The 27,286-nt window shown below is 37.2% G+C and overlaps 1 protein-coding gene across 1 annotated transcript in view; it reads right to left on the bottom strand.

Annotated features, from left to right (window-relative positions):
• Nucleotides 1-27,286, bottom strand: part of CSMD3 (CUB and Sushi multiple domains 3) — a 782,898-nt gene that overhangs the window by 635,342 nt on the left and 120,270 nt on the right. Inside the window, exon 2 of the mRNA XM_058175006.1 lies at nt 9,429-9,651. Within this exon, the coding sequence (XP_058030989.1) occupies nt 9,429-9,651 (223 nt within the window). The remainder of the gene's footprint in view (nt 1-9,428; nt 9,652-27,286) is intronic.

Raw genomic sequence — 27,286 nt, 5'->3', positions numbered from 1 at the left:
TCAGTTGACCATACTCTACCCCACAAGGGGTCATTAAAACAAGATGATTGGCAGTCCTAAAATACATGGCTTTAACAAGTAAGCATTGTCATGGACTTTTTACCATATATTCACTGTATATTCACTGTCACAGGCCTGGAGGCATTGGAAGTCACCTCAAGGGGTCTCAAAGAATCAGTGCTATCATGAGTTGGCTCTCTTGCCAATATAATTTTTGTGTGTTTTAGGTTGTTTTTTTTTAATAAATAATACCATTTTTTGATGTGTTTACTGTTGCACACCTCTCAGAGCGACATTTGTGAGATGGACAGTCATGTCATTTTGATAAATAAATAAATACTATTGTGTTATATTTAGGATCTGGCATTTTTCCTAAATACTGCTGAGGAAAAAAATTCTATCAGGAAAAGGTCTGTTACATTTTGGGTTCCAAGAATCTGCTCTTTCAGCTCGGGCATAAATTTGATTTGCCTAATAAAATGGCCTGTTTGGAATGTAATCAACACACTTATAGCATGGAAACTTTCAGAAAGTCTGATTGTTTTTGCAGATGTCACCTTGAATTAGTGGATGGTGGTAGGAAATGTTTAAATTTATTCTTAAGTATAAAATCTACAGCAAGGATCCAAGTATAGTAACTGAAATCAAAAACAGTTGAATTGCAAGGAATGGGGAAGCGGAGTTGAAAGAACCTAACAGGAGAAAAATCAAAGCTTGATTTCCATAATTGCAAAAGACAAGAAATTATCAGAACAGCATCAAGGTAGAGACTCTCATTAACACAGTATGTCGCATTATGTTTTTAATTGTACACCGTGTTGTGCCTTTAAGAGGCTTTGTAGATGTAAGTTAGAGGGGGAGTGTAAATATACTTTAAAAAGAATGATTAATTTGAATGTTCATTGTGTTATGCTACATATTAAATTGATTTTAATAAAAATAATCACTGAATTTTCTTATCTTATATACCAGATATTGGTGATGACTATGTTAAACCATCTTGACAAATGTATTTTTTTCTTTTTATATACACTGAAAGCATATGCACTGTTAAGTTCTGGAAGTAACGAGGCTGGAGACCAGGGTAGTGACAACAGCTCTTTAATATAGGGTGAACCCAGCAACAGGCTGGGGGAAAAACCTCTCCTTTTATACAGTTCTACTGGTGGCTTTGTCCAATCAGCAACGTGCTGATTTCCCGCTCAAAAAGGTACAGACAAGAATACATAACATGCACCAAAAAAGAATTCCTTGTGTGTCCAATCACTCTTGGCCAATAAAGGTTTCTATTCTGTTCTGTTCTGTTCTGTTCTGTTCTGTTCTGTTCTGTTCTGTTCTGTTCTAGTCTAGTCTAGTCTAGTCTAGTCTAGTCTAGTCTAGTCTAGTCTAGTCCAGTCCAGTCCAGTCCAGTCCAGTCCAGTCCAGTCCAGTCCAGTCTAGTCTATCTTCAAATATGTCACAATAGACCACAGGACCAATTGAATTTCAGTTTTCCAATTCAGACGAATCATTTGTGTATTGAAAATGAGTATGAGTTTTTGCCCATTTTTGAAGACATCTGCTGTAACGTGCTGTTCTTGCAAAAAAAAAATAATTCCCACAACATTCTCATTCATATGTATATGAATTATAAAACTCATATTGCAATATAGTTTAATATAACATTAAGAACAGGGTTTGTCAGTTGTAACATTCTGGAAAAGACTGTTTTTCATGGTGGTGTTTTCCCCTGCAATAGAGGTTCTTAAACTGTGGCTATAATGTTCACAGAAGTGAATATGTGAGAAGTGGCGAGAAAACTAAAGCATCAGCAAGGGTTTAAAATGAATCACCTCTAAGGTCTTCACAGATTGATTGATAATGTTTATGTCATGCTGTTCAACTAAATAGGTATCCAGAAAAGCTTACAAAAACGTTAAACCACTTTGTGCTTTACACACACACACACACACACACACACACACACACACACACACACACACACCTCAAAATGGAGAAAGGTTTAGATCGGGAAAAAAATAAGAAGTAAAAAGGCTCAGATTCTGATAAGGGAACATTTGCAGCTCAAGGCTGAACTTTGATGCTCTCTCGGTGGTTTTCTTGCAGACATTTCATTACCAAACTAGTTAACATAATCAGTGCAGTGATGGTGTTATCTAGTTTGATAAGGAAACATTTGCAAGAAAACCACCATGCTCAGAAAGCACTAAGGATCGCATAGGCTCAGACTCTAATACCTGTACAAATTGTATACATGCATCTGTATTGTAAATGGAATATTACATAACATCTCTAAATAGTCAGAGTATGGTAAAAAAGTAAATAATAAAAATAATTATTAGAAGTATATAACTATCCCTTTCTGTTTTCTGGCACTCATTCATACTTAAACAAACACAAACTGTAGCAGCAAGTATCAATATCAATATCACAAAGAGTCACAATTGGCTGAGTGATAAAATTTTCAAAAATCAGCAAATACAGTTACATATTGTTGAGTTGGGCCTGTCACATTATCTCAACCTGTATCCACAAACAACCAATAATTCTTTTAACGAGAGCCCTTATAAATTCTTGGATCCCATCTATCCACTTGATCTGTTGTCTTTCCTTTTTACTTATCTACAACCTTCCAAGCACACCCTTGTTGTTGTTGTTGCTGCTGTTGTTCATCACCATCATCTAGATGATGAAGTACATGTCTATAGTATATGGGTTGGTGTTTGCTGAGCATCAATTCAAGAGATCAGTTTTCATTTTTTCCAGGACTGGATTATAATCTTTTTAGTAGCTTAAACATAGAGTGATAGATCTCTAAATATAGAGATCAGAACTAAGTTTTTCTTATAATTGATTTCCTCTTAACGTCTGCTATACACTGTTAATCTTTATTTATTTTTGAGATGAACAAAATAAACATATTTAACACCTTTGCTATACTCCTGCCATGTTAAAATTCAGTAAACCTGCTGATTGGCATTACCTGTATTTAAGCCTACTTTCACTTTGCAGCTGTTTATGTTAATCATGAGCTCCTCTAACTGAGGAGCTTTCGCCTTTCAGCAAACATAATAGTATTGCCTGTATATCTCAAACTGTTAGCAATTTCACTGCCTTATTTTGATTCCAGACAACTTCTCTTCTCTTCTACTTTTTGTAAACAAACAAACAAACAAAAATCCTCACTAAGCAAATATGGGGACAACTTATTAGTTGAAGAGAGAGAAATAATGGAATGATACAAAGGCGTCTTTATATCATTTCATTCTCTCTCTCTCTTTGAAAATTAGTAAAATGTATAGTATAGTATGGGCCTCTGTGGCTCAGACTGGTAAGACAGTCTGTTATTAACATAGCTGCCTGCAATTACTGCAGGTTCTAGTCCCACCAGGCCCAAGGTTGACTCAGCCTTCCATCCTTTATAAGGTAGGTAAAATGAGGACCCAGATTGTTGAGGGCAATAAGTTGACTTTGTATATAAATATACAAATAGAATGAAGACTATTGCTAACATAGTGTAAGCCGCCCTGAGTCTTCGGAGAAGGGCGGGATATAAATGCAAATAAAAAAAAAATAGTAAAATTGTTGTAAGAACCAGCAATGAAATGCGAGGGAGAGAGGGAGGGAGGGAGGGAGGGTGTCGTGTCCCACTCCTCCGCTGACGGCCAGGTCAGGGAAATCCGAATCAGGCTTGCCTCTGCAGCTCTGCCCAAAGTCCTAGCAAAGTCCTCAGAGCAGGCAGGAGACCAGTAAGTGACTTCAGCAAGATAAGTTCGACTTTGCCTGACTCAGAGACTGCCAGAAAGCAGATCCTTTATATAGGCCATGGGGTGTGGCTCCATGACTCAGCACTCATTAAGGCCTGCCCCTCCCTTCCCTCTGTTGCCTCCGCCTATCCAATCTTCTGATGCGAGGATTACTCCAATCAGCTGTTGGGAATAAACCCTCCTCAGGCTCACATGCTGTGGAGGAGGGGGAGGGGTCTAGCTGCTCCGTTTGCCTGGGCATGGAGTCAGGGCTGGGGCCGGGAGATTCTCCTTCTTCTGCAGTTTGTGTGGGCATGGAGCCAGGACTTGGGCCGGGAGGCATACATTCCTCAGTGTTCGGGAGCAGGTAAGAAGGCCCCGGCTGCTCTGAGGACGGACAAGACACAACAGAGGGAGGGAGGATGGCCCAGATACCTTTTCTACAATAGCCATTATATACTATGGTCTTTAAGAAGTGGTACATGATGATGCATACATTCTTTGGCCATCCTGTAGTTCAGCCCACAGTCAATCTTTTGGGTGCCAGGGACTGGTTCTGTGGGGGAGGGGTCTCCAACCTTGGCGACTTTACGACTTGTGGACTTCAACTCTCAGAATTCTGGGAATTGAAGTCCACAAGTCGTAAAGCTGCCAAGATTGGAGAGCCCTGCTGTGGAGGACAGTTTGTCTGTGGATTGGGGGAAGGTGTAGTTTCGTGTACTACCTGAATCCCACACATGTGAGGATGGGGCTTTGCTCACTTTTGTAACACAATTCCTGGCAGGCCACAGTCAACATGTAATTGACAACAATCACGTTAATATTCTTTTTTAAAGCATTCTCCAATAATTAATTGGAATGGAAATGGTTAAAAAGAGTTAATGAATATAAAATTGTGGTATTATTTCTTTTTATGTATAAAGATATTGGTCATTATTCCTTTTCTTCCTTGCCATACTGAATTCGCCATGGCTAATATTACACTTCTTCGGAGTTCTCTGCATGTAAGCAGTGGTCAAAGTTGTATTACTATATGAAGAAAATCAATGCATCTGTGTTTAGTAGTTCAAAGGTGTGTCAAAAATGCTGAGCACTTAATTTGTTCCTAATCATTTCAGACTGTTTGCTCAGCTGGTCAATTTAGACAGAGAGGAGCAGTGAAGAGAGAAGTAAATTACTTGGACCCTTATGTGCAATGATTATGTGCTTTTTTGGAAAGACCCCCTGAGGAACTGAAAAACTCAGGAAGCTTCTGTTTCTAAAGGAACATCAGAAAAATCAATATCTGCCAGGAAATGTGTAGACAACTATTTTTCTGACTCTACAGTCAGATAACTGTTTTCTTTACATTTATGAAAAAAAGTTTTAAAAATACAAATTTAAAGTTAAATCATTTAGAGGACTTAAACATCCCCATTGAATTTGGGGTGGATTCCCTTACGGTCTGTTTGAGGTTTTGAATTTGAGTTGAATTCAGGCAACATAAATATATGAAAACATTTGGGTGGCTATTGCAGATTGTAAGCAGGCAGGCAGGCAGGCAACCAAGCAGGTAAATGATAGATAGATAGATGATAGATAGATAGATAGATAGATAGATAGATAGATAGATAGATAGATAGATAGATAGATAGATAGATACATACATACATACATACATACATACATACATACAATGGTGGGTTTCTACCGGTTCGCCCTGGTTCAGGCAGACCAGTAGTGGCGGTGGCAGGAGGCTCCCACCCTCCCACTCGGACATCATCACAGATACTCTGCACAAGCACAGAAGGCTCTGTGAATGTGCAGAAGCACCATGCACACATGCTCACAGTTCCGTATTGGTAGCGAAGATAAGTGGAACCCACTACTGGATAGATAGATAGATAGATAGATAGATAGATAGATAGATAGATAGATAGATAGATAGATAGACAGACAGACAGACAGACAGACAGACAGACAGACAGACAGACAGAGATGAGAAGGAGAGAGGGGGGGGATGATAGACAGACAGACTGTCAGCGTTACAGATCCAATTGGGGATCAAGACACAAACAGACAGACAGACATAGATTATTAAATCTATTGGCAGCTTGTTTCAGATGTTAAGTGGACATCAAAGCTGATAATGGAATAACAGGACTAAGGAACCAAAGAAAGGAGTGTAGGCAAGAGCAGGCCAAGGTTGAAGACATAGTGAGGTGACCATGTCAAAATAGTAGTCTTGATGAAGGGTTTCTCAGATAGAGGGAATCAGCCCATGCCCAAACCAAGTTGGACATGAATTACTTTATTAGAATATAATGGAGCTGGAAGGGACATTGGAGGTCTTTTAGTCCAACCCCCTGGACTATGGACCCTATACCATTTCAGACAAGTGGCTATCTAGTCTCTTCTTAAAAACCTTCAGTGATGAAGCACCCACATCTTCTGAAGGTAAGCTGTTCCACTAGTTAAAAAGTTTCTCCTTAACTCCAATTTGCTTCTCTCCTTGATTAATTTCTATCCATTGAATTATTTGAATTGAATAATCCATTGAATTATTGATTTATCTGAAAATGAATTCCATCATTGGCAGATGGCATACAAAAATAAGTGAAGCAGTAGATATTGGGACCTATCTACTGCATTCTCCAGTTTCTCCACCAAATTTTGTGGCCATATAGAATAATATCTCCATATTAGAGGGACAACCAAAAGGTTTTCCAAGTCACCCCAAATCCAGGCAAAATGAGAGAAGTGAACTGCTGTGGTACAAATATATGGTCAGAGCTGATGTGGAGTCCATTGCAAGGTGGGCACTTGCACTCAGTCCAGATGGCCAGCAGCCCTGGGGACAATCAAAAAAATGATGGATGAAGACATGCAAGCCATCGGCATTTGCCCTGTTGATGCTGCAGACTGGACAAAGTGATGGGCAAAACCTGTGGACCCCATGATACAGAGATGATAACTCAAAGAACAAGAAGATTAGAGGGCTCATAGATAAAGATTTTAAAGAGAAGGGGTAGATTCAGGCAAGGATGCTTTCACTTTTTGTTGTTGTTGTTAGTTGCAAAGTCGTGTCCGACCTATCGTGACCCCATGGACAATGTTCCTCCAGGCCTTCCTGTCCTCTGCCATCCTTTGTTGCTGGCAATCCTTATGATTTATATTGATATATTGACCATCAATTGTGTTGTAAATGTTGTACCTTGATGAACGTATCTTTTCTTTTATGTACACTGAGAGCATATGCACCAAGACAAATTCCTTGTGTGTCCAATCACACTTGGCCAATAAAAAATTCTATTCTATCTATTCTATTCTATTCTGGAGTTCATTTAAGCTCATGCCTACTACTTCAGTGACTCCATCCAGCCACCTCATTCTCTGTTGTCCTGTTCTTCTTTTGTCCTCGATTGTTCCCAGCATTAGGTTCTTCTCCAGTGAGTTCTTCCTTCTCATTAGGTGGCCAAAATAATTGAGTTTCATCATTTTTCGCTTTTACAAGTGACTATTATAAACTAACCAATGCCAATCAACGGGGTGGAGAGGACAGTAGGGAAAGAAAACTGAGTCTCAAACAACACCTTAGTTTGAGACATTTGTTAGAGTTGTTTTAACTTTAATATAATCACATTATACCTGCTGTTGTTGTTATTTAATTGTCTTGTCCTATGTATCTATACAGTAATATGTACATGTGTTTGTCTCTACCAAGATAACTCTGTGGATGTGTAGCCATCAGCGATGGAGAGTTCATTGAGAGGGTCATCTGGCATTGCCAAAAGCAAATCACTACTAAACGAAGAAAGGGAAACTCCTTGACATACATTTTTTTCAGTAAATAAGATTTTTTTTGTTGCAATGAATAGCGATAAACAAATGGAAGTTTTGAATATCCCTATCTAATATTTTTCTTGTGATTACATTACCTAATTATACCAATAGAGTATTTCTTTCCCCCATTATTATCTACTAATTTATGTGAACTTTATGTAGGCTACAGGAAAATTCTTGTTCCTTTTCAACTCTTCAGAAAGGTATTTGATTCTTTAGCTCCCAGCTAAAAATTTTAATGATATGGGCTATATCACTCCAGTCATGAGAACAGTTTTCACAATTTAAATAGGGCATTCTAATATCTTCGGTGTCTTTCAACCAGTGATTACATTTGGAATTTTGAGATCATGTTTTAGCCATTCTTGTTGGATACTTAATTACCATCCACAAAATTGTTTCCCTATAGTACAGTAATCCCTCCATCACTCTGCAATAGCCATAATTTCTTTTAGTTTAATAAAATCTAAAGGAAGCTAGCAGAATAGAATGCCTTCTATGGGGCTTCTTTCATGAAATGGGTAGGGAATCTACAGCATAAGTAATAAACATAGATGTTCATTACAGGCCACAAAGATGTCAAAAGGAGGACATGTTCATTGTGATACAGTTGTGCGAATGGTGCAATTATGTAATTTGCATTAGATTCATTATGCCTTTTAATACAAGTACATAAGTCATATCATTTATACAATATCCATGGTAACAGAAAACAGCAGCACTAGCAGTAATGATTCTAACCATCAAGTATGCTTACAAAAACTGTCAAGAAACACATAAAGGAAATTCTCAAGCAAACCTAGGACCAGGTAGATACGTATATACAAGCTTCTTCCACCAAGGCTGATATGCCTTGCAAACATGGAGGGGGGAAATGTGGTACTACACTAAGAAAAATACACTTTGTCCAGAAAGGTGTGTTGTTGAGCAACACAAACTAATAAGCAAAGTGGTATAGGGTTTCCTGCCTGAGCAGGGGGTTGGACTAGAAGACCTCCAAAGTCCCTTCCAACTCTGTTGTTGTTGTTGTTATTGTTATGCAGTCTGATTTGAGTCTCTATATAGAAAAAGACACAATTTTTTTCCAGCAATATCGTTGAACAAAAAAAATTGGTGTGCGTAGATAGATAGATGATAGACAGACAGCAGACAGACAGCAGATGGTATATAAAAGATAGTTGATATAGCTATAGATGATACACGATGTAATAGAATATTTACTCTTATAGTAGATCTAATTGCACAAGCACATACCATCTGCAGCTAAACATACATTCTGTATCTTCTATCTGGATAGCCATTAAATCATAGGGTAGCCAAATAGAAACACACACATACAGAGAGATACACACACATAATGTATATATGGAATTGGAATTATAGAATATATGAATATGGAATTTATATATGGAAATAAGGGGCAAATGCATACTAATTTTCTTAGTAATCTCCAAACATCAGAATCTGAGTTTTTCAATTTGTGATCACGTTTAAGAAAAAGAGGCATCCACTGACTGATCTTCAAACTCTTTGCATATAGGTCATACATTTTAATATGATTATGTCAATGTATATAGCAGAGCACTTATAAGGATGATGACAAGTTTCTTGTCTTCTAAATATACCATTTTTACAAAAGCTCGCGTGTTTATGTCAAATAAGTTGTCAGCCTTCAACTGAGTGGGCCACAATATATTTGAGCAAATCTCATTCTATAATTTGGATTTAGGAAAATAAGAGGGAAAGGAAACAATTGGGAACAACATGATAGCATTAATTCTGAAGGTTGCCAGAAAAGATTAATCCAAGGTCTTAATTTGTGCCAGCAATGTTTTTTATAAGATAAAAAGCGTGATTTACCTTGTCCTGAAGTTTGCTGGTTGAGGATGCCCATCATATAATGATAAATAATCATATTCTTCTTCTAGAGCAAAAGACTGAAATACTATTTGTATTCTATTTCTTTCTTCTGCAATTATGACCCACGTACAGTTTGCACCATTTGGATATCCATACGGAAAGCCTGGACTTTCTATAGTTCCATTGAGTCCTTTTAAAGTTCCACCACATGTATAAATAAATCCTGCAAAAAAAGAAGGAATTATAAACTAGGAGTTATTACAAATAACTTATGGTTTAAAATAAATATTTAACAGATTCCATGAATTTATTCCGAAGGATACAGACTTTGGGAAGATGTCAGCCCTACTTGCCTTAAAATGACTTTTCATTGAAACTCCCATACACAAACAGACAGTAAGTTCAATACAGGTTCAAAAAACTCTTTTAATGTCCCTCCCAATTTTAAGTTAGCATGCTACCAGCTCATTTTTACTTGCAATACCACATATTAAAAAAAAAAGAAAAAAAAACTGTTTGGAAATGAATTCTATTAATCTACTACCACCACAACCATTTCAACAATTCACTCACCAGGATTGGCATTTCATGAATAATCAAGTAGCCTACCAACCGATTTTCCAAATATCTAAATTCCCCATCCCAAAACTGCCAACCCCCTATATACTGAATGGAAAAATATTCTCAGATTGATTCATAGGAAACTAAACCATGGTGTCATAAAATTCCCCTTTTCTTTTGAAGCTCCAACTTCTCAAATTCTTGAAGTTCTTCATTCACATCTGGAATGAAAAGTGTGGTCCAGGACATGGCTATCTTTATGTTTTATCAGTCTTCAACTTCTGCTGAAGAGCATCCCACCCACTTATCCAAAACACAGAGCACAATGTTATGACCCAATTATTAAGCAGAATTTCCAGCTGAACAGTGGAGCTTGTAATTCTGGATGCAAATAAATTTTTCAATATGTTGTTATTAGATAGCAAAGCCCCAAACAGTTTGAGACTGGATCGCCAAAGAATTTTGCCTTGCACTTTGTATATACTGCAGTGGTTGAGGCAAATCTTAGCACTTGAGATGAAAAAAGGATCTTAACATTTCTTTTTGTGTGTGTGATTGGCCTTCCTCCTTGCAATTCATCCTTACTGCATTGGTCTATGTCTTCAGGTGTAATTTGCAAAACTCTTTTTCTATGAATCTACCTTGACATATAGCACCTTTTGGGCAGATTACATGAATAAATTGCCAACACAGAAATTTCCATTTTTTTTCCTGTTATCTCAAAAGGAATGTGAACAACAATTCCCCATACTAAATAACAACAGCAAGTGAAAAAAAAACCTGAATATTTAATGTCTTAATTTTTAAGAAAATACCTATTTTCCTTCTGTCAGAGAACAAAAGTATTCTGTTGGCTTGCCTGCTATTTACATAATGTGTCAAGATGATACATAGAAATTAAAAAAAAACTTTCTGATTTCTTCTTACTTACCACCATAACTAAAATCATCACTAGGAATATGTTGTAAAACATATTACGCTTAGATTTACTACTTAGCCAGTAATCCCTGCTTAACTACAACTTCAGAGGTGGTATTCAGCATATTCTGACCAGTTCTGGAGAACTAGTAGCGTAAATTTTGAGTAGTTCGGAGAACCAGCAAATACCACCTCTGACTGGCCCCACCCATCTATTTTCTGCCTCCTGAGTCCCAGCTGATCGAGAGGAAATGGAGATTTTACAGTATCCTTCCCCTGCCATGCCCACCAAGCCATGCCCAAGCCATGCACACCCACCAATAGTAAAAAAAATGAATCCCACCACTGTACAACTTTATTTATTTATTTTATTTATTTTTGTCACACAGTATATATAAGCATAAGCATGAAACAACTATACAACACATAAGCATATATATGAGTATGAGTATGTAATAACTATATTAATTGGATATAACGAAGGAAAACAATAGGATAGGAACGGTAGGCACGTTTGTGCTCTTATGCACGCCCCTTACAGACCTCTTAGGAATGGGTGAGGTCAATGTAGATAGTTTTTGGTTGAAGCTTTTGGGATTTTGGGAAGAGACCACAGTCAGGTAGTGTATTCCAAGCATTAACAACTCTGTTACTGAAGTCATATTTTCTGCAATCTTGATTGAAGCAGTTAACATTAAGCTTAAATCTATTGTGTGCTCGTGTATTGTTGCAATTGAAGCTGAAGTAGTCCTTGACAGGAAGGACATTGCAATAGATGATTCTATGAGTTAATCTCAGGTCATGTCAAAGGCGGCGCAGTTCCAAATTTTCTAAACCCAGGATTTCAAGTCTGGTGACATAAGGTATTTTGTTGTATTCGGAGGAGTGGAGAACTCTTCTTGTAAAATATTTCTGGACACATTCAATTGTACTGATGTCAGAAATGTGGTATGGGTTCCAAACAGTCGAGCTGTATTCAAGAATTGGTCTAGCAAATGTTTTATATGCTCTGGTTAGTAGTGTGATGTTTTTGGAGAAGAAGCTACGCAAGATTCCTTCCTTCCTTCCTGGCTACATGGTCAATGACAAAGGCTACATGGTCAATGACAAAGGGAACTTCAAATGTGTTCCTCACAAAATGAGCATTCAGGCCAGGAGTGAAATGCTCCCGGTTTGCTCCGGCTCACCTGATTAGGTAGCGATGGCAGCTGCTGGTTTGGAGGACCGGTAGCAAAAATCCCTGGCCCCGCCCCCCCTGTTTCTGCTGAGCCACACCATCAGCAGAGGTTTTTTTTTTTACTTTTAAAAGTTTTTCTTCAGCCGAAACATGCCTTTAAAAGTAAAAAAAAAAAAACCCTCTGATGATCGCGGGGCTGAGAAGAGATCATCAAAACCCTTTAAAAGTTTTTTTTAAAAAAACCTCGTCAGCCGAAGTGGAAAAAAACCAAGAAAAAAAACGAGGTTTTAAAAGCCTCCTCTGAGGATCCCAGAGGAGTTTCCTGATCCTCACAGGTTTTTAAACTCACTTTTTAACAGCACCCACTTACAAGAGCCCCCACCCATGCCCAGCCAATTCCCCCTCCTCACTTACCTATAATTACTGCTCTTTCGGGCTGGCAACACCATGCTTTCTTCAGCTACTGAAGAAAAAAAAAAGCTTGCTTTGACTTCCTGCTTTGCTGGCTGAGGAACTCTGGGATTTGAAGTCCACAATAAAATAAAATAAAATAAAATAATAAAATAAAATATTTGTGCAGCTTTCTGAGATTTGGTGTGTTTCTGTAGTGTTTCACTCTAACTACACAAACACACAAAATCTCATAAAGCTGTATGTGGCATTGTGTGTGTGTGTGTGTGAGAGAGAGAGAGAGAGAGAGAGTTGTGTGTGTGTAAAGTGTGAAAGTTGATTTTTGAGCTTTTTGTGGCTGTGTGAAGTGTGAAGTGCAGCTGCTTTTACATTGTGTGTGAGTCAGTTGTGTTGTGTTGTGTTGTGTATGTGTAAAGTGTGAAAGTTGGTTTTTGATACCTCTTATTGTTTTTTATACATTGTTTATTATTTTTATTATTTATTGTTATTGGCCACGCCCACCCAGTCATCTGACCACCAAGCCATGCCCACAGAACCGGTAGGGAAAAATTTTAGATTTCACCTCTGATTCAGGCTGTTACATATTTCATCTATCCAGCAAGACAAATACCCATCAAAGTGTTATCAAGAAGTATACAATAGGTGTGTACTCTCCTTTGTGTGTCTCAAGTCCATAAATCATCTATTTTTGCAAAGCTGCAATATGCAACTATTTTAACTGAACACAACAATAAGCAAATTTCATCCAATGGTTTATTTTGTCAGCACTCTTCTCTTTTGCTCTGCAGTGCATGATTCAATATATTATTGGATTAATGCAAATAGCTTTCCTGTAAACCTTTCTCAAATAACTTTGGTCCGCTTCTGTCAGCTGTTACCAAAATATTTTGGGGGAAGAAGTGTTATTTTCCTTTCTCAGTATCATTCCTTGCCTCATCAACTCTTTTTCTATTTTTAAATCCCATCTGACAAAAACTTCAATTGTTATTTCTTTTTAACTGACTGTTAATTCTGTAGAAGCCATAGGGAGTATGCTTGGTTTAGATATTACTTCTCAGAAGGAAGTTTGAATTGCTAATGACGAATAATCTTAAATTATGTATAAATGATTTTTTATCATATTTTTTCTCCTATCATAAAATGATACAATTTTTGGAGTATGTGAAACCCCTGTTGATGAAGCATATACTGCTATTGGTATCCTATTTCCCAAGGTCTTTCAGCTTCAAATCTAGATGATGCATTTAAGCATTAGTAAAGCTACTGTTTCCATTAGGATTTAGGGAGAGGCTTTACCACTCGGCCTCCTGCACACCCTGGGAGCAAAACAGGCTCCGTTTTGGGCCCAATAGGCCTCCCTGCATTTATTTACTTGGGAACCAAAATGGGGTGTGTGGGGATTTCTGGAAGGGGCAGGCCAGGGCGGGGTCAGCCAGCAATTTAACAATTGGTTCAGCTGAAGTGATGCAAACTGGTTGAATCCCACCACTGGGTAGTCCTCTAAATTTTTTAACTGTATGTCTCAAAGTCCATTTCCAGGATCATGGAGGGATTTAATAATTGTCTGAATAAGGAAAAATCCTCAAGCAGAAATACAGGGTGTAATCCTTTTATCCACTTTGCTAGTTTTGAAAGAGCAGGTTGCCTTTCAAACTTTTAATGCAATCCACTGGCAAACAGATTTAAAATATGACCGAATTTAAAAATTCTACAGAAAGCAATCAGAACAGAACAGCCAAGATGAACAATTATTTGCAAATGCATCTGATTTGCATAATCCATTCTGAAAGTAAAATTAGCACTTTCTGTTTTTGGACTAATGCAGCATGTTTTAGCAGACAGATGTTGCTATTTCTTCGCTTTATACACCTCAGACCTATAGGCCAAACGCTCCAGCTCATTTGCCCTTTCATGAAGTTTCAGCTTATTCATCGATTTCACAACATTTATTTCATGAAAATAATTTAATAAATTTACTTTAGCTAATAGCACTATGAATGATAATAATAGTAATTGACATCATCAAACAAGAACATCTGCCTAACCCAGGTCCTTGGAATGAACTCGATAGGTGGATAAAAATGCCAACTCAAGTAAGTCTAAACATCTTGCTGACTGTATGACAAACCATAATAGTAAGATAAGATAGATAATCTTTATTGTCACCTGTATACACAGTGACACACTTTAACATGAAATTCCAATGCCCCACTCTCAAAGGAAGGAATTGCATCCATTGAACAATGTCATCATCCCAAGGATAACAAAAATAACATAATAACAACAGCGGCACCAAAAATGCCACGTTATACAAAAAGGATACCAAAACTTATATTAATCACAGTCCACTTTGCATTCATAGCAGAAAAAAGAATCCTGAGAGTTAACAAGGTTGATAAAGTACTATAAGGAACAAAGCTATTATAGAATCTAGTTGTTCTGCTTTGGATACCACAAAGCCTCTTATCAGAAGGCAACAATGAAAAAAGGGCATGGAAAGGCTGTATAAAGTCCCTTACTATACTACAGACCCTGGTCAAAGCAGCACTTACAGGTATATGCCATGTCCTGGATAGAACAATAGAAGGAACTTAGTAATAATAAGAAGCAAAAATAGGAAATAATCAATGAATGAAAACCTGACAAAGACATCAACATTTTGGACAATTTTGTGGTCAAGTCTGAGTCCCAATAGGAATGCAATATGGATAAGCAAATTGAAAAGCATGGTGAAACTATCCAGTATGGAAGATATAAGGATAACTAAGGTAATAGTATGGAAGTAGTCAAAAAGGTCAAAAATAGGAATGTTCTAGGATCAACTAAACTCACTGGATTCTGGCTAAAATTACTGAAGAGTCTACACCTGAGATTGGTAGACCAGAGGAACAGAGTTCTGAAATAAAATGAAGAATGATTAACAACTATAAAGATACTTTAATTTAGAAGGACAAGGAGTAGAGAAATTAGTCTGGAAACTACTGGCACAAAACATACAAGCTATTTATGGGTATAACTGCAAATCTAACATATAGCTCTCTGAAAATCTATCATTTACTTCCTATAGAATAAAAAGGATGCTAGGCTGGTTAGAATGTTGTTTGTCTTTAAGTGCATACTCCTTTTCCAATGAAATATGGTGTTATTTCCACTTATTCATCTACTCTCATTCCCCTTTCTCATCATCTTAGAATGAGTGATTTTCCATTGGCATAAATTGCTGGCTGCTTTCCTATGGTCATTAATGGAATCTTGCTTCATTTCTACATAATCAAAATAACAAAAAAGGTAATGAAACTCATTTAGGGAGGAAAAAACCCAATCAGGTGGACAAGACTCTTGAGTATGATGATAGAGGAAGAAAGCCAATTTGATGATGAAAGTGTGTTCCAAAATTACTTTGTGATTTGGAAGTAAACATTTAATCCTGGAGTCAGAAATACCTTTGTGATAACAAAATAGTAAAGTTAGAGCAGATCAAAGAAGTTCATAAAGTACTCTGTTGAATTGCTTCAAAGAGATAAGAAAATGATACTACAACTACGATGAATAGTTAAATACAACAACAGAACATAAGAATACAACAATAGGCAAGAGTATCCATAGTTAACTACAACATGGACTGGTATTTATTAGTATTATTAACTTTATTTTACTGCTATGAAATTCAGATATCTGAATTTGAACTAAGATTTCATACCCATTAAGAACCTTTACCACTAACTTCCAAGTAACTGCTTAAGACCTTGACTCACAATGGCTTTAGATAGCTAATATACCCCAGCATCTTATCCTAACTAGACTGTCAGAAGTAAAGTCATAAACATGAATCATTTATCTTAAAAAAAAAATAGTGACAGGAAAATTGGATGACTCATTCCCTTATAGTTATGTAACTGTTTCACTAAACTAAAGCTTGTAAATGTTAATGAGGTTTAGGCAGAAATCTAGTCATTTGATACAAAGACATTTAATATATCTATCCTGTTTCCTTGCAATCTAGCGTATGTTCTGGTTACTTGCAATCACCCTGATGGGGCATGAGATTTTGCAAAATTGGGAGTAACATGAGTGAGTTAAGATAAACTATATACAACTCAATATAAGTTTTAATTAGCAACTAATCTACAGCATAGTGGAATTACAGGATTTTAATAAAGGAATACAACAACACAGAAGCCCCTCTTCTGACATTGCTTTTAGAGCAGAAATATCTAAATCAGGGGTGTCCAACCTTGGCAACTTTAAGACTTGTGGACTTCAACTTCCAGTCTTCCTCAGTTATCATGGATGGCTGGGGGATTCTGGGAGCTGAAGTCCAAGGTTGGACTTGCCCTGCTTTGGAGCATTTGGGGAGAAGGTTAGAGTGGCAAGATATTCACTGTTGCTTTTATCATGGCTACGACTTCAGATGTACCTAGCTAGCAACTGTGTCCTATTAATAGACTAATCGAAGACTACTTCAGCTTCAATCACAACAATACACGAGCACACAATAAATTTAAGCTTAATGTTAACCGCTCCAATCTTGATTGCAGAAAATATGACTTCAGTAACAGAGTTGTTAATGTCTAGAATGCACTACCAGACTCTGCGGTCTCTTCCCAAAATCCCCAAAGCTTCAACCAAAAACTGTCTACTATTGACCTCACCCCATTCCTAAGAGGTCTGTAAGGGGTGTGCATAAGAGCACAAGCGTGCCTACTGTTCCTGTCCTATTGTTTCCTCTCGTTATATCCAATGAATATAGTTATTACATACTCATACTTATATATATGCTTATATATTATATAATTATTTCATGCTTACGCTTATACATACTGTGTGACAAAATAAATAATAAATAAATAAATGAAAATAAAAATACATAAATAAATAAATAGGAACAAAAATTAGTTTGGATTATGATTCTAACCACAAGGCAGGTAGGCAACCTGCTTGCTTCCATAGTTTTTTACTGGAATCCAAGCAGCCTTATCATTTGCACCTGTAGACTTTCAGAGAAATGCTTGAATAGAGCAGGGGTCTCCAGCCTTGGTCCCTTTAAGACTTGCGGACTTCAACTCCCAGAATTCCTCAGCCAGCTTTGCTGGCTGAGGGATTCTGGGAGTTGAAGTCCGCAAGTCTTAAAGGGACCAAGGTTGGAGACCCCTGGAATAGAGGACCTTTAACAATAATAGTTTTTGGGTTCCCTGTTTATGTTGGCCAATTTCTCCTGCAATGTTTTTTTTTGTTTGTTTACATTTATACCCCGCCCTTCTCCGAAGACTCAGGGCGGCTTACAATGTATAAGGCAATAGTCTCATTCTATTTGTATATTTTTTTTTACAAAGTCAACTTATTGCCCCCCCAACAATCTGGGTCCTCATTTTACCTACCTTATAAAGGGTAGAAGGCTGAGTCAACCTTGGGCCGGGCTCGAACCTGCAGTAATTGCAGGCTTTGTGTTCTAATAACAGGCTTCTCTATTGCCTGAGCTATCCCGGTTTATGTTTGTGGAGTCAAAAGCCTCACTGAGATCTATAAAGGTGGTAAACTTTCTTGCCATTACTTACTTGTCTTGTTATGAGATGGTGTAGAAGAAAACAATGGAGCACTTTGGTCTGAATTTTATAGAAAAGGTAAAAGTTCCCCTTGCACATACATGCTAGTCGTTCCTGACTTTAGGGGGCAGTGTTCATCTCCGTTTCAAAGCCAAAGAACCAACACTGTCCGAAGATGTCTCCATGGTCATGTGGCCGATATGACTAAACACCAAAGGCACACAGAACGCTGTTACCCTCACACCAAAGGTGGTCCCTATTTTTCTACCTGCCTTTTTTTTACATGCTTTTGAACTGCTACGTTGGCAGAACCTGGGACAAGTAACAGGAGTTCACTCCGTTATGAAGCACTAGGGAATCGAACCGCTGAACTGCCGACCTTTCGATCAACAAGCTCAGCATCCTGTCCACTGAACCACCATGTCCCTCGAATTTTATAGTACTAGTCACTAAATGAAAAGAAATCTCCTTAGAAGTATTTCAAGAACTAATTTGGTCTAGCTGTTAAAGTAGGAGTGTCAAACTCACATCGTCACAGTGGGGTCACATGACATATTGGGACCTTTTTTCCCCTTTGTTAAACCAGGCATGGGTGTGGCCAGTGTATGACGCATCTGGCCCTTGGGCTGGGAGTTTGATAGCCCTGTGTTAAAGCATTGGGCTAAAAACCAGGAGAACTTGAGTTCCAGCCTCACATTAGGCACAAAGGCAGCTGGTTGATTTTGGGCCAGTCACTCTCTCTGAGCCCTAGGAGAAGGCAATGACAAATCACTTTTGCAAAACCTTTCCAAGAAAGTTGCAAGGACTACTCTAGGCAGTCTCCAGGAGTCAAAGCAAAAGCAAAAATCAAAACAGAAAACAAATATTATCTCAAAGATAGGAAAGTTATACTATGTTTAGAAAAAGCTCATTCATCACCTGTAGCAAAGTTTTGGGGAAATTTTAATTCAAAACATCTTCCTTCCTTCCTTCCTTCCTTCCTTCCTTCCTTCCTTCCTTCCTTCCTTCCTTCCTTCCTTCCTTCCTTTTTCCTTTTCTTTCTTTTCCTTTCTTCCTTCCTTCTCCCTTTCCTTTCCTTTCCTTTCCTTTCCCTCCTTTCCCTCCTTTCCCTCCCCTCCCCTCCCTTCCCTTCCCTTCCCTTTCTTTCCAGATGAAGAACCAAACATTTATATCCATAAATTATAAATGCTATAATCCAGGAAACTTGACTTATCTTTTTTTTCTCTGTGCCACAAACTTTAAGATGTTATTTTTAACTGGGTTTTCAACAAAACGTCAGTAGCAAATAAGGAAGAAGCACAATGGGCTGCTTCAAAGCTTCAGAAGTGGCAAAGGTTATTCACCTTTGCTTCAGATTCTAAGGCATGTAGAATTCAGACTACAATTTAGTACAGGAACCTTTTGTCCTTTCATTGAACTCTAAAAACATTTACTGCCTTTGGGAAGTACTGCTGAATGGCAGGGTGCCATGTCAAAAGCTGCTTTGTCAAACCAGAGTGTTTGACATTTCCAAAGTTCTCAAATTAAAGTATATTATTGTTCTGAAAAATGTTACAAGGGTTACCTCTGCTTACAATTTCTCCCATGTTTAACTTGTTTGACTTTTGTTATATTTTATCAACAAGATTGTACAACTCCAAATCAAAGATTTTTGCAGTGGGAATACTTAGAAGAGTACGCTTAAAAGAAAACTGGAACAGCTGTTTTTTATTCATAAAGGCCAAGATAAAATCCAAGATAACACCCATTTAAAAGATTTTTGATAGTATCTGGGCATTGATACTCAATGTCACACCCGCCCTGACTTGAATCCTTAGGAAAGAAAGACCCTTAATTCCATTTGTGTGAATGGTATACTTTTACTAAAGACAAAGTGGTTACAGTATTGCAAAGCCAGAACTAAAGTTTGAGCATGAAGGTTCCCTAGTTAACTTTCCCTTTTCTCTGTTCCTCATTCTTTTTATCTGTCTATTGTCCAATTACATTCAAAGGATTTGCTTTGTAACATCTGTGCACTGGCAGGTTAGGTGCTAAGACGTTGCATTTCCCCTCCCAGGGCTTTGGCCTTGGAGTAATGAATTGATGTCTCAGGAAAATCACGATACATAATTTTGGTTTCCCTCCTTCCCCATGACTCCAGTAATTCCTCCCCCCCCCACCTTATTATTTATGGCAGGCTGGCATCTAGCAAAGTGAGGCTGAACCTTAAACTCAAGATGTCAGTTCTGACATTCAATTTTTTATCTTATTCTTCTTTAAAGTTCTGTCTTAGTATATGTATGTGTTTTGTATTCAATATACACTAAAGACATTCACACATGCTGACTTGTATGTATTAGATTTGGGCATGTTGATATGAGAGTACAAACATTTATCTCACGTTTAACTCAGTTAAATGTCCTGCAAGGAAAAATACAAGCTATACATCAAATCAAATTAATGTATCAAAAGGTAGAGAAGCATGGGAGATGCAAGGATTTTTCTAGGATACTTTGCTACCTCTTAAGTGGATCATACATCTTGTGTTGACATCTCAGCCTTATTCTTCAAAAGTGCCATGCAAAGTTGAACACAGTATTTGCTGCAGTTTTCTTAGACTGGAGAGATACTATGGCTTGTTCTCTACTGCTCATTCCATTTTACTCTTTATTTGGTACATGATATAACTCTTTTCATGAGAATTTATTTCCACCAAAAGTATATAGAATTATACAAATACAAGGAAAGCTAGACTTAGGACAGCCCTTTACTTTTTCATTTAATGAAACCATTATTAAAATTATAAACAATTAGATTGATTTATAACTTGAGATTTCTTCCAAAGTACACAGGAGGATTAATCTAAGATCACCCAATAATTGCTCATTAGGAATTTATCAGAGTTTGTTGCAAAAATCAAATCCAGAAAGCACACACAGATAACTGATTCAACTGATTCAACTGATTCAACTTCTCTTTCTATATAAAATAACACATAGAACACCAACAGCAGATTCTTCCAGTGTGGTAGAGAGTTACTACAGGCAGAGAAGAGAACAGCAGAGATGAGGTTCAAATCAGCAGTCTAGTTTCAGTTTCAATTCTCAGCAGATAGACAAGACCAGACTTGTTTAGTTCTCAGCACAGAATCAGAGCTTAACACAGACAAAGAGAACCTCCTCTATACAGGGCAGTTAAGCTAAGCCTAAGCCATGCCCAGGCTCCAAGCTGTTTCAGCTCCCAAACAGCCCTCATTGGCTGACTTAGTTGCTATGCCTATACATTGGCTGACCTTGTTACCATGTCCTATTCCAGCCAGTCCCCAATGGCTGACCTGTTGCCATGTCTATCCCAGCTCATTAATATTCTAACGGAATTTGATTTGGACTTTGTCCCTGTCCTGAGACAGTTGAATGACATTTTTCATCAGAATTATCAACATGAGGATGGTGGAAGATAGCCTCTAAAACACCTGGAGGATAGCTAGATGGCAGAGATTGTTAGATGTTATAGAGCAGGGATGTCAAACTCAAGACCCGTGGGGTGCTTAAATCTGGCCCGCAGGACCACCCTGGAAAGAGCAAAGGACTAGCACGCAGTGTCCAGGACCTGTTTTTGATGGTAAAGTGCTGCAGGAGGCCATCACAGCTGAAAACAGGGCCCAGGAGGCTGCATGTGCCCCCCCCAGTGCTGTTTTCACTGGTAGAGGGCTGTCAAAGCAAACTAAAAACAAAACAAAAGAAGAAACGTTTCCCTATTTGCATTTGAGCATGCAAGAAGGGACAGGACAGGAGAAAGGGAAAGAGGAAAGACAAAGAAAAAGAAGGAAAGATAGGAAGAGAGCAAGGAAGGAAAAATAAGGAAAGAGGGGAAGGAAGAAGAAAAGGAAGGAAAGAAGGAAGGAAGGGAGGATATAATAATGAGAGTGAGAGAGGGTCTGAGGGAAATCCTACCTTAGGACTTGGCCACCACAGGTGCCCCCAACATGTAGAGCAGCCACTCCCACCTCCACCCCAGCCATGGCCACCATGCCACCCCCACCCCCCAAGGTTAAACACAACCCTGATGCAGCCCTCAATGAAATAGAGTTTGACACCCCTGTTATAGAGAATTAACAAGAGAACAAGACATATAATAGCTGTTTTTGATGTGGCAACTACATACCTTCAGTAATGACTATTAACATCTTTAAAAAGGATCATACAATTTGTGATTCATAATCCCAATTCTTTTAATACGTTTTGGAAGGATATGGGCATCAGCAATTCCATCTTTTTTTACATTCTGAAAATAGGCACTTCATGATCAATAATCTGTATATAAGCACTCTTTAAAGTGTATTTTAGATGATCTTTGCTAATAGAATCTACGATACCCTCCTATTATTTGTTTAATTATTTATTATATGATTAAATATTTGCTTTTTCTTATTGATGCAGGGATCGAAAATGAAATTCAGATCCAGACTGAATAATTTACAGGATTTGCATATAAATAAATAAAAAGTAAAAGAATACACGGTCCCCAAAGTATGCATTTTGTTTTGTTTTTGTCTACTAATTAATTACTTCATATAATTTAAATGATGTGACTAAGATATTAATGGGGTGCTATAAACTAAAACCAGTTCTCAGTGAACCTAGCATGTTTCTGGAAAACAACATTTTTATCATGGAAATTTAGGGTATACTGACTTCATTGAATTATTGCTGTAAAGCATGAATAATTTTTGGAAGGAAATATATAACTCATTGAATTAAAATAAAGTGCTTTTCTGTAATTGGGTGTTAAAGGAACAACACAATACTTACTGATGGAGAGGCAAACGTGTGTTATAATAAAAGCTTTGCTTACATTATGGATGACTAAACAGAATAGCTTCTGGGACAACTAATAAGTATTTGACTATGTTAATTTATGCCACAGTTCTATAAACATTTATAGAGAATTCAGGGACAATTGAGTCTACTTCAGAATAGAAAAATTACTTTTGATTCGGAAGGACAATATCATGGTGAAATTGAGAAGGGTTTAGGAGAAATACTTGAGATACAATACAATACAATACAATACAATACAATTAATGTATTTCTTCTATAAAAAAAATGTCCACTGGTCAATTTTCCCCATTTTCTACCTGCTCTGGTCTACAAACATCTGGATAACTGCTAGATGGTGCAACAGTATAAGAAAAAGTTATCTTTTTGTTGCCCAAACATAAGCACCTAACTCATGCACTCTCTACTCACATAAAACTGTGTAACCACATACTGGTATTTAATCACTAGTCATATGAATAGAATAGAATAGAATAGAATTTTATTGGCCAAGTGTGATTGTACACACAAGGAATTTGTCTTGGTGCATATGCTCTCAGTGTACATAAAAGAAAAGATACGTTTATCAAGGTACAACATTTACAACACAATTGATGGTCAATATATCAATATAAATCATAAGGATTGCCAGCAACAAAGTTACAGTCATACAGTCATAAGTGAAAAGAGATTGGTGATGGGAACTATGAGAAGATTAATAGTACTGCAGATTTAATAAATAGTTTGACAGTGTTGAGGGAATTATTTGCTTAGCAGAGTGATGGCCTTCAGGAAAAAACTGTTCTTGTGTCTAGTTGTTCTGTTGTGCAGTGCTCTATAGTGTCGTTTTGAGGGTGGGAGTTGAAACAGTTTATGTTCTGGATGTGAGGGATCTGTAAATATTTTCATTATGCAGTGCTTATGTAGAACATCCAGTATTCGCCCAGAAACAATGTTAATAGTGCTGTCTAGCTGTTTCCAAACATTTCACCAACAAATTGGAAAAATTCAGACCGTGTGTGTGTGTGTGTGTGTGTGTGTGTGTGTGTGTGTGTGTTATGGATAAATTGAAATGTATGAGAATTTCACTTAGTTTATCTTGAAATAAACAAAAACAGTAATTAAATTGAGCAAAATCTTCATAAACAGGATTAAAGAAATGTAAGATTAAAATAATTCAAATGAAATGGGTAATTCTGTGCATCCTTAACTTTCTTTTCCAAATACGTTGATCCATTTATTGAGCAAATAAGTTTTCTGTAATGGTCAAAATGAGCAAAAATCAGTATATATGTACTGTACATTCTGTTCTTCACATTTATTTAATGAAGATCAATTTAGATTGCACTGACATTCGCAAACATTGAATTCTTCAAACCTCCCTAAGTGAAAATAGAAGATATAGTACGTGAAAAAGTCAGCGAATTATTTCCTGGTACATGTTGACTGTTTGATGTGTCATCTAATTTAATAACAAGATTTTCAGTGGAAACTAAAATTGATGAGAACATTGACGTTAAAAGATTCAGGAATGTTTCAATAGTGCATACGCAGAAATGTCAAAAAAAATTAAACTTGTATTCTGCCCAACTCTCTGGACAGTTCACAACACTCATACAAAACATTCCAATAATGTAAATAAAAGGTGACAAACACAATGAAATTAGAAGCCTCTGTTTCCCTTTCCAGAGTTGTGGGGGAATAGCTCTTCTATCCTCACCATTCTATTTTAGGATGAGATGATTTAAAAGTGGCATAGAATACTATGCCACATATATTGAGTGCTTAGAACAATATTTTACAATCCATGATTACATATATGAAAGGAAAATACCTGCATTGCTGGAATACTCCAGATCAAAGTTAAGACTTCCTGCAGAGTTTTACCCATTCAGGGAAATAAATTACTCAGGAGATTAACTGCCTCAATGACATTAGTTGGAATGGAAAAGAGGTAAGCATCACTTTCATAGTGAGGATACTGAAACCCATATTATGCATGGACTTTTCCATTGATTAAATGCATATGAATGCATAGGATATGGATTTGAATTTCATAACCAAGGAGTTGAATAGGTGATTACTCTCAAATAATAATTAAAGAACTAGATCTCATGCTTTATAGCAGGAATATCCATATTCTATATTCTGGAAAAAGTTTGTTCTTCAGACAATAGATTTAGCAACTACAGCTGGATTTGACCTACATACCAGTAAATCTATATATAATAAAAGCTTAGTGATACCTAGAAAGTCTATGTGGTCAAATGCCTGTGGCCTACAGGCAAATATTAAGGATCTTCAATCTCTCATTATTTAAAAGTGATTTATTTCCTGCACTAGATGCAACTGTGGATCTTGATAAAAGTTGGTTTGATTGCTGAGGACCTTTTAAATTAGCAACCTCACTATTGAGAAACTGTAGTAATTGGAGAGTCTTACTGAGAAATCAAATGGGATTGTCTTGGTGAAGATGAGACCAATTAATCAGCTTTCTTCTGGAAGCTGATGTTTCCAAGAAGTGTTTGGCTCTTGGCTATAATGGTATAGGATTACCTGTTTGAGCAGGAAATTGGACTAGAAAACCTCCAAGGTTTCCAACTTTTCCAACCTTATTATTCTATGTTCTACATTCTAATTTTAAAAATGTACAATAGATAGGAAGTTGCTATGCCACTTATACAAAAATGTTTGTAGAAATGAACATAAAGCATATAAACATATAGCAGATCTCTATTTTAACATGCATACTTAGATCTGAAGAAGCAAAAGCAAGACAAATCTACATATTTATAGGTCCAAAGCATAATCTCTATTCCACATGTGGAAGCCAAGTGGATGGGTGGTTACATCAATCATATGGTCAGGAAAATGTCTTTCACCATTCCCAAGAGACATAGATCAGTTGAGGGATGCAGAAAGATTGAAAGGCACTCAGGTGATGAGTTCAATTATAATTATGTCTTCAAGGAGAAGGATGGAAGAAGGACTAACATTACTCTTCCACTTCAATTACCTCCCTCTGCCTACTAACTTTGGTAGGAATCATAACCTCGAGACCTCATGGAGTACACTGCATGGGTTCAATAAATGAAATTAGGTCCTGTCTCTAATACTGTCTCTAATACCCTTCCATACTTCGACCTCCCACAATACTTGACAACACAGTATCAATAGTAGAAACCTTCAAATTTCTAGGTTCTATCGTATCACAAGATCTAAAATGGACAGTTAACATCAAAAACATCATCAAAAAAGGACAACAAAGACTGTTCTTTCTGCGCCAACTCAGAAAGGTCAAACTGCCCAAGGAGCTACTGATCCAGTTCTACAGAGGAATTATTGAGTCTGTCATTTGCACCTCTATAACTGTCTGGTTTGGTTCTGCAACCCAACAAGAAAGACACAGACTTCAGAGGATAATTAGAACTGCAGAAAAAATAATTGCTACCAACCTGCCTTCCATTGAGGACCTGTATACTGCACGAATCAAGAAGAGGGCCGTGAAAATATTTACAGATCCCTCACATCCTGGACATAAACTGTTTCAACTCCTACCATCAAAATGAGACTATAGAGCATTGCACATCAGAATAGAATAGCATTTTATTGGCCAAGTGTGATTGGACACACAAGGAATTTGTCTTGGTGCATATGCTCTCAGTGTACATAAAAGAAAAGATACGTTCATCAAGGTACAACATTTACAACACAATTGATGATCAATATATCAATATAAATCATAAGGATTGCCAGCAACAAGTTATAGTCATACAGTCATAAGTGGAAAGAGATTGGTGATGGGAACTATGAAACAATTAATAGTAGTGCAGATTCAGTAAATAGTCTGACAGTGTTGAGGAATTATTGAGTCTGTCATTTGCACTCTATAACTGTCTGGTTTGGTTCTGCAACCCAACAAGAAAGACACAGACTTCAGAGGATAATTAGAACTGCAGAAAAATAATTGCTACCAACCTGCCTTCCATTGAGGACCTGTATACTGCACGAATCAAGAAGAGGGCCGTGAAAATATTTACAGATCCCTCACATCCTGGACATAAACTGTTTCAACTCCTACCATCAAAATGACACTATAGAGCATTGCACATCAGAATAGAATAGCATTTTATTGGCCAAGTGTGATTGGACACACAAGGAATTTGTCTTGGTGCATATGCTCTCAGTGTACATAAAAGAAAAGATACGTTCATCAAGGTACAACATTTACAACACAATTGATGATCAATATATCAATATAAATCATAAGGATTGCCAGCAACAAGTTATAGTCATACAGTCATAAGTGGAAAGAGATTGGTGATGGGAACTATGAAACAATTAATAGTAGTGCAGATTCAGTAAATAATCTGACAGTGTTGAGGAATTATTGAGTCTGTCATTTGCACCTCTATAACTGTCTGGTTTGGTTCTGCAACCCAACAAGAAAGA

The sequence above is a fragment of the Ahaetulla prasina genome, chromosome 3, assembly GCF_028640845.1.
Source record: "Ahaetulla prasina isolate Xishuangbanna chromosome 3, ASM2864084v1, whole genome shotgun sequence".
Classification (NCBI taxonomy): Eukaryota; Metazoa; Chordata; class Lepidosauria; order Squamata; family Colubridae; genus Ahaetulla; species Ahaetulla prasina.
Note: the sequence above shows the minus strand (reverse complement) of the source record. Positions and strands in the feature narration are given on the sequence as shown.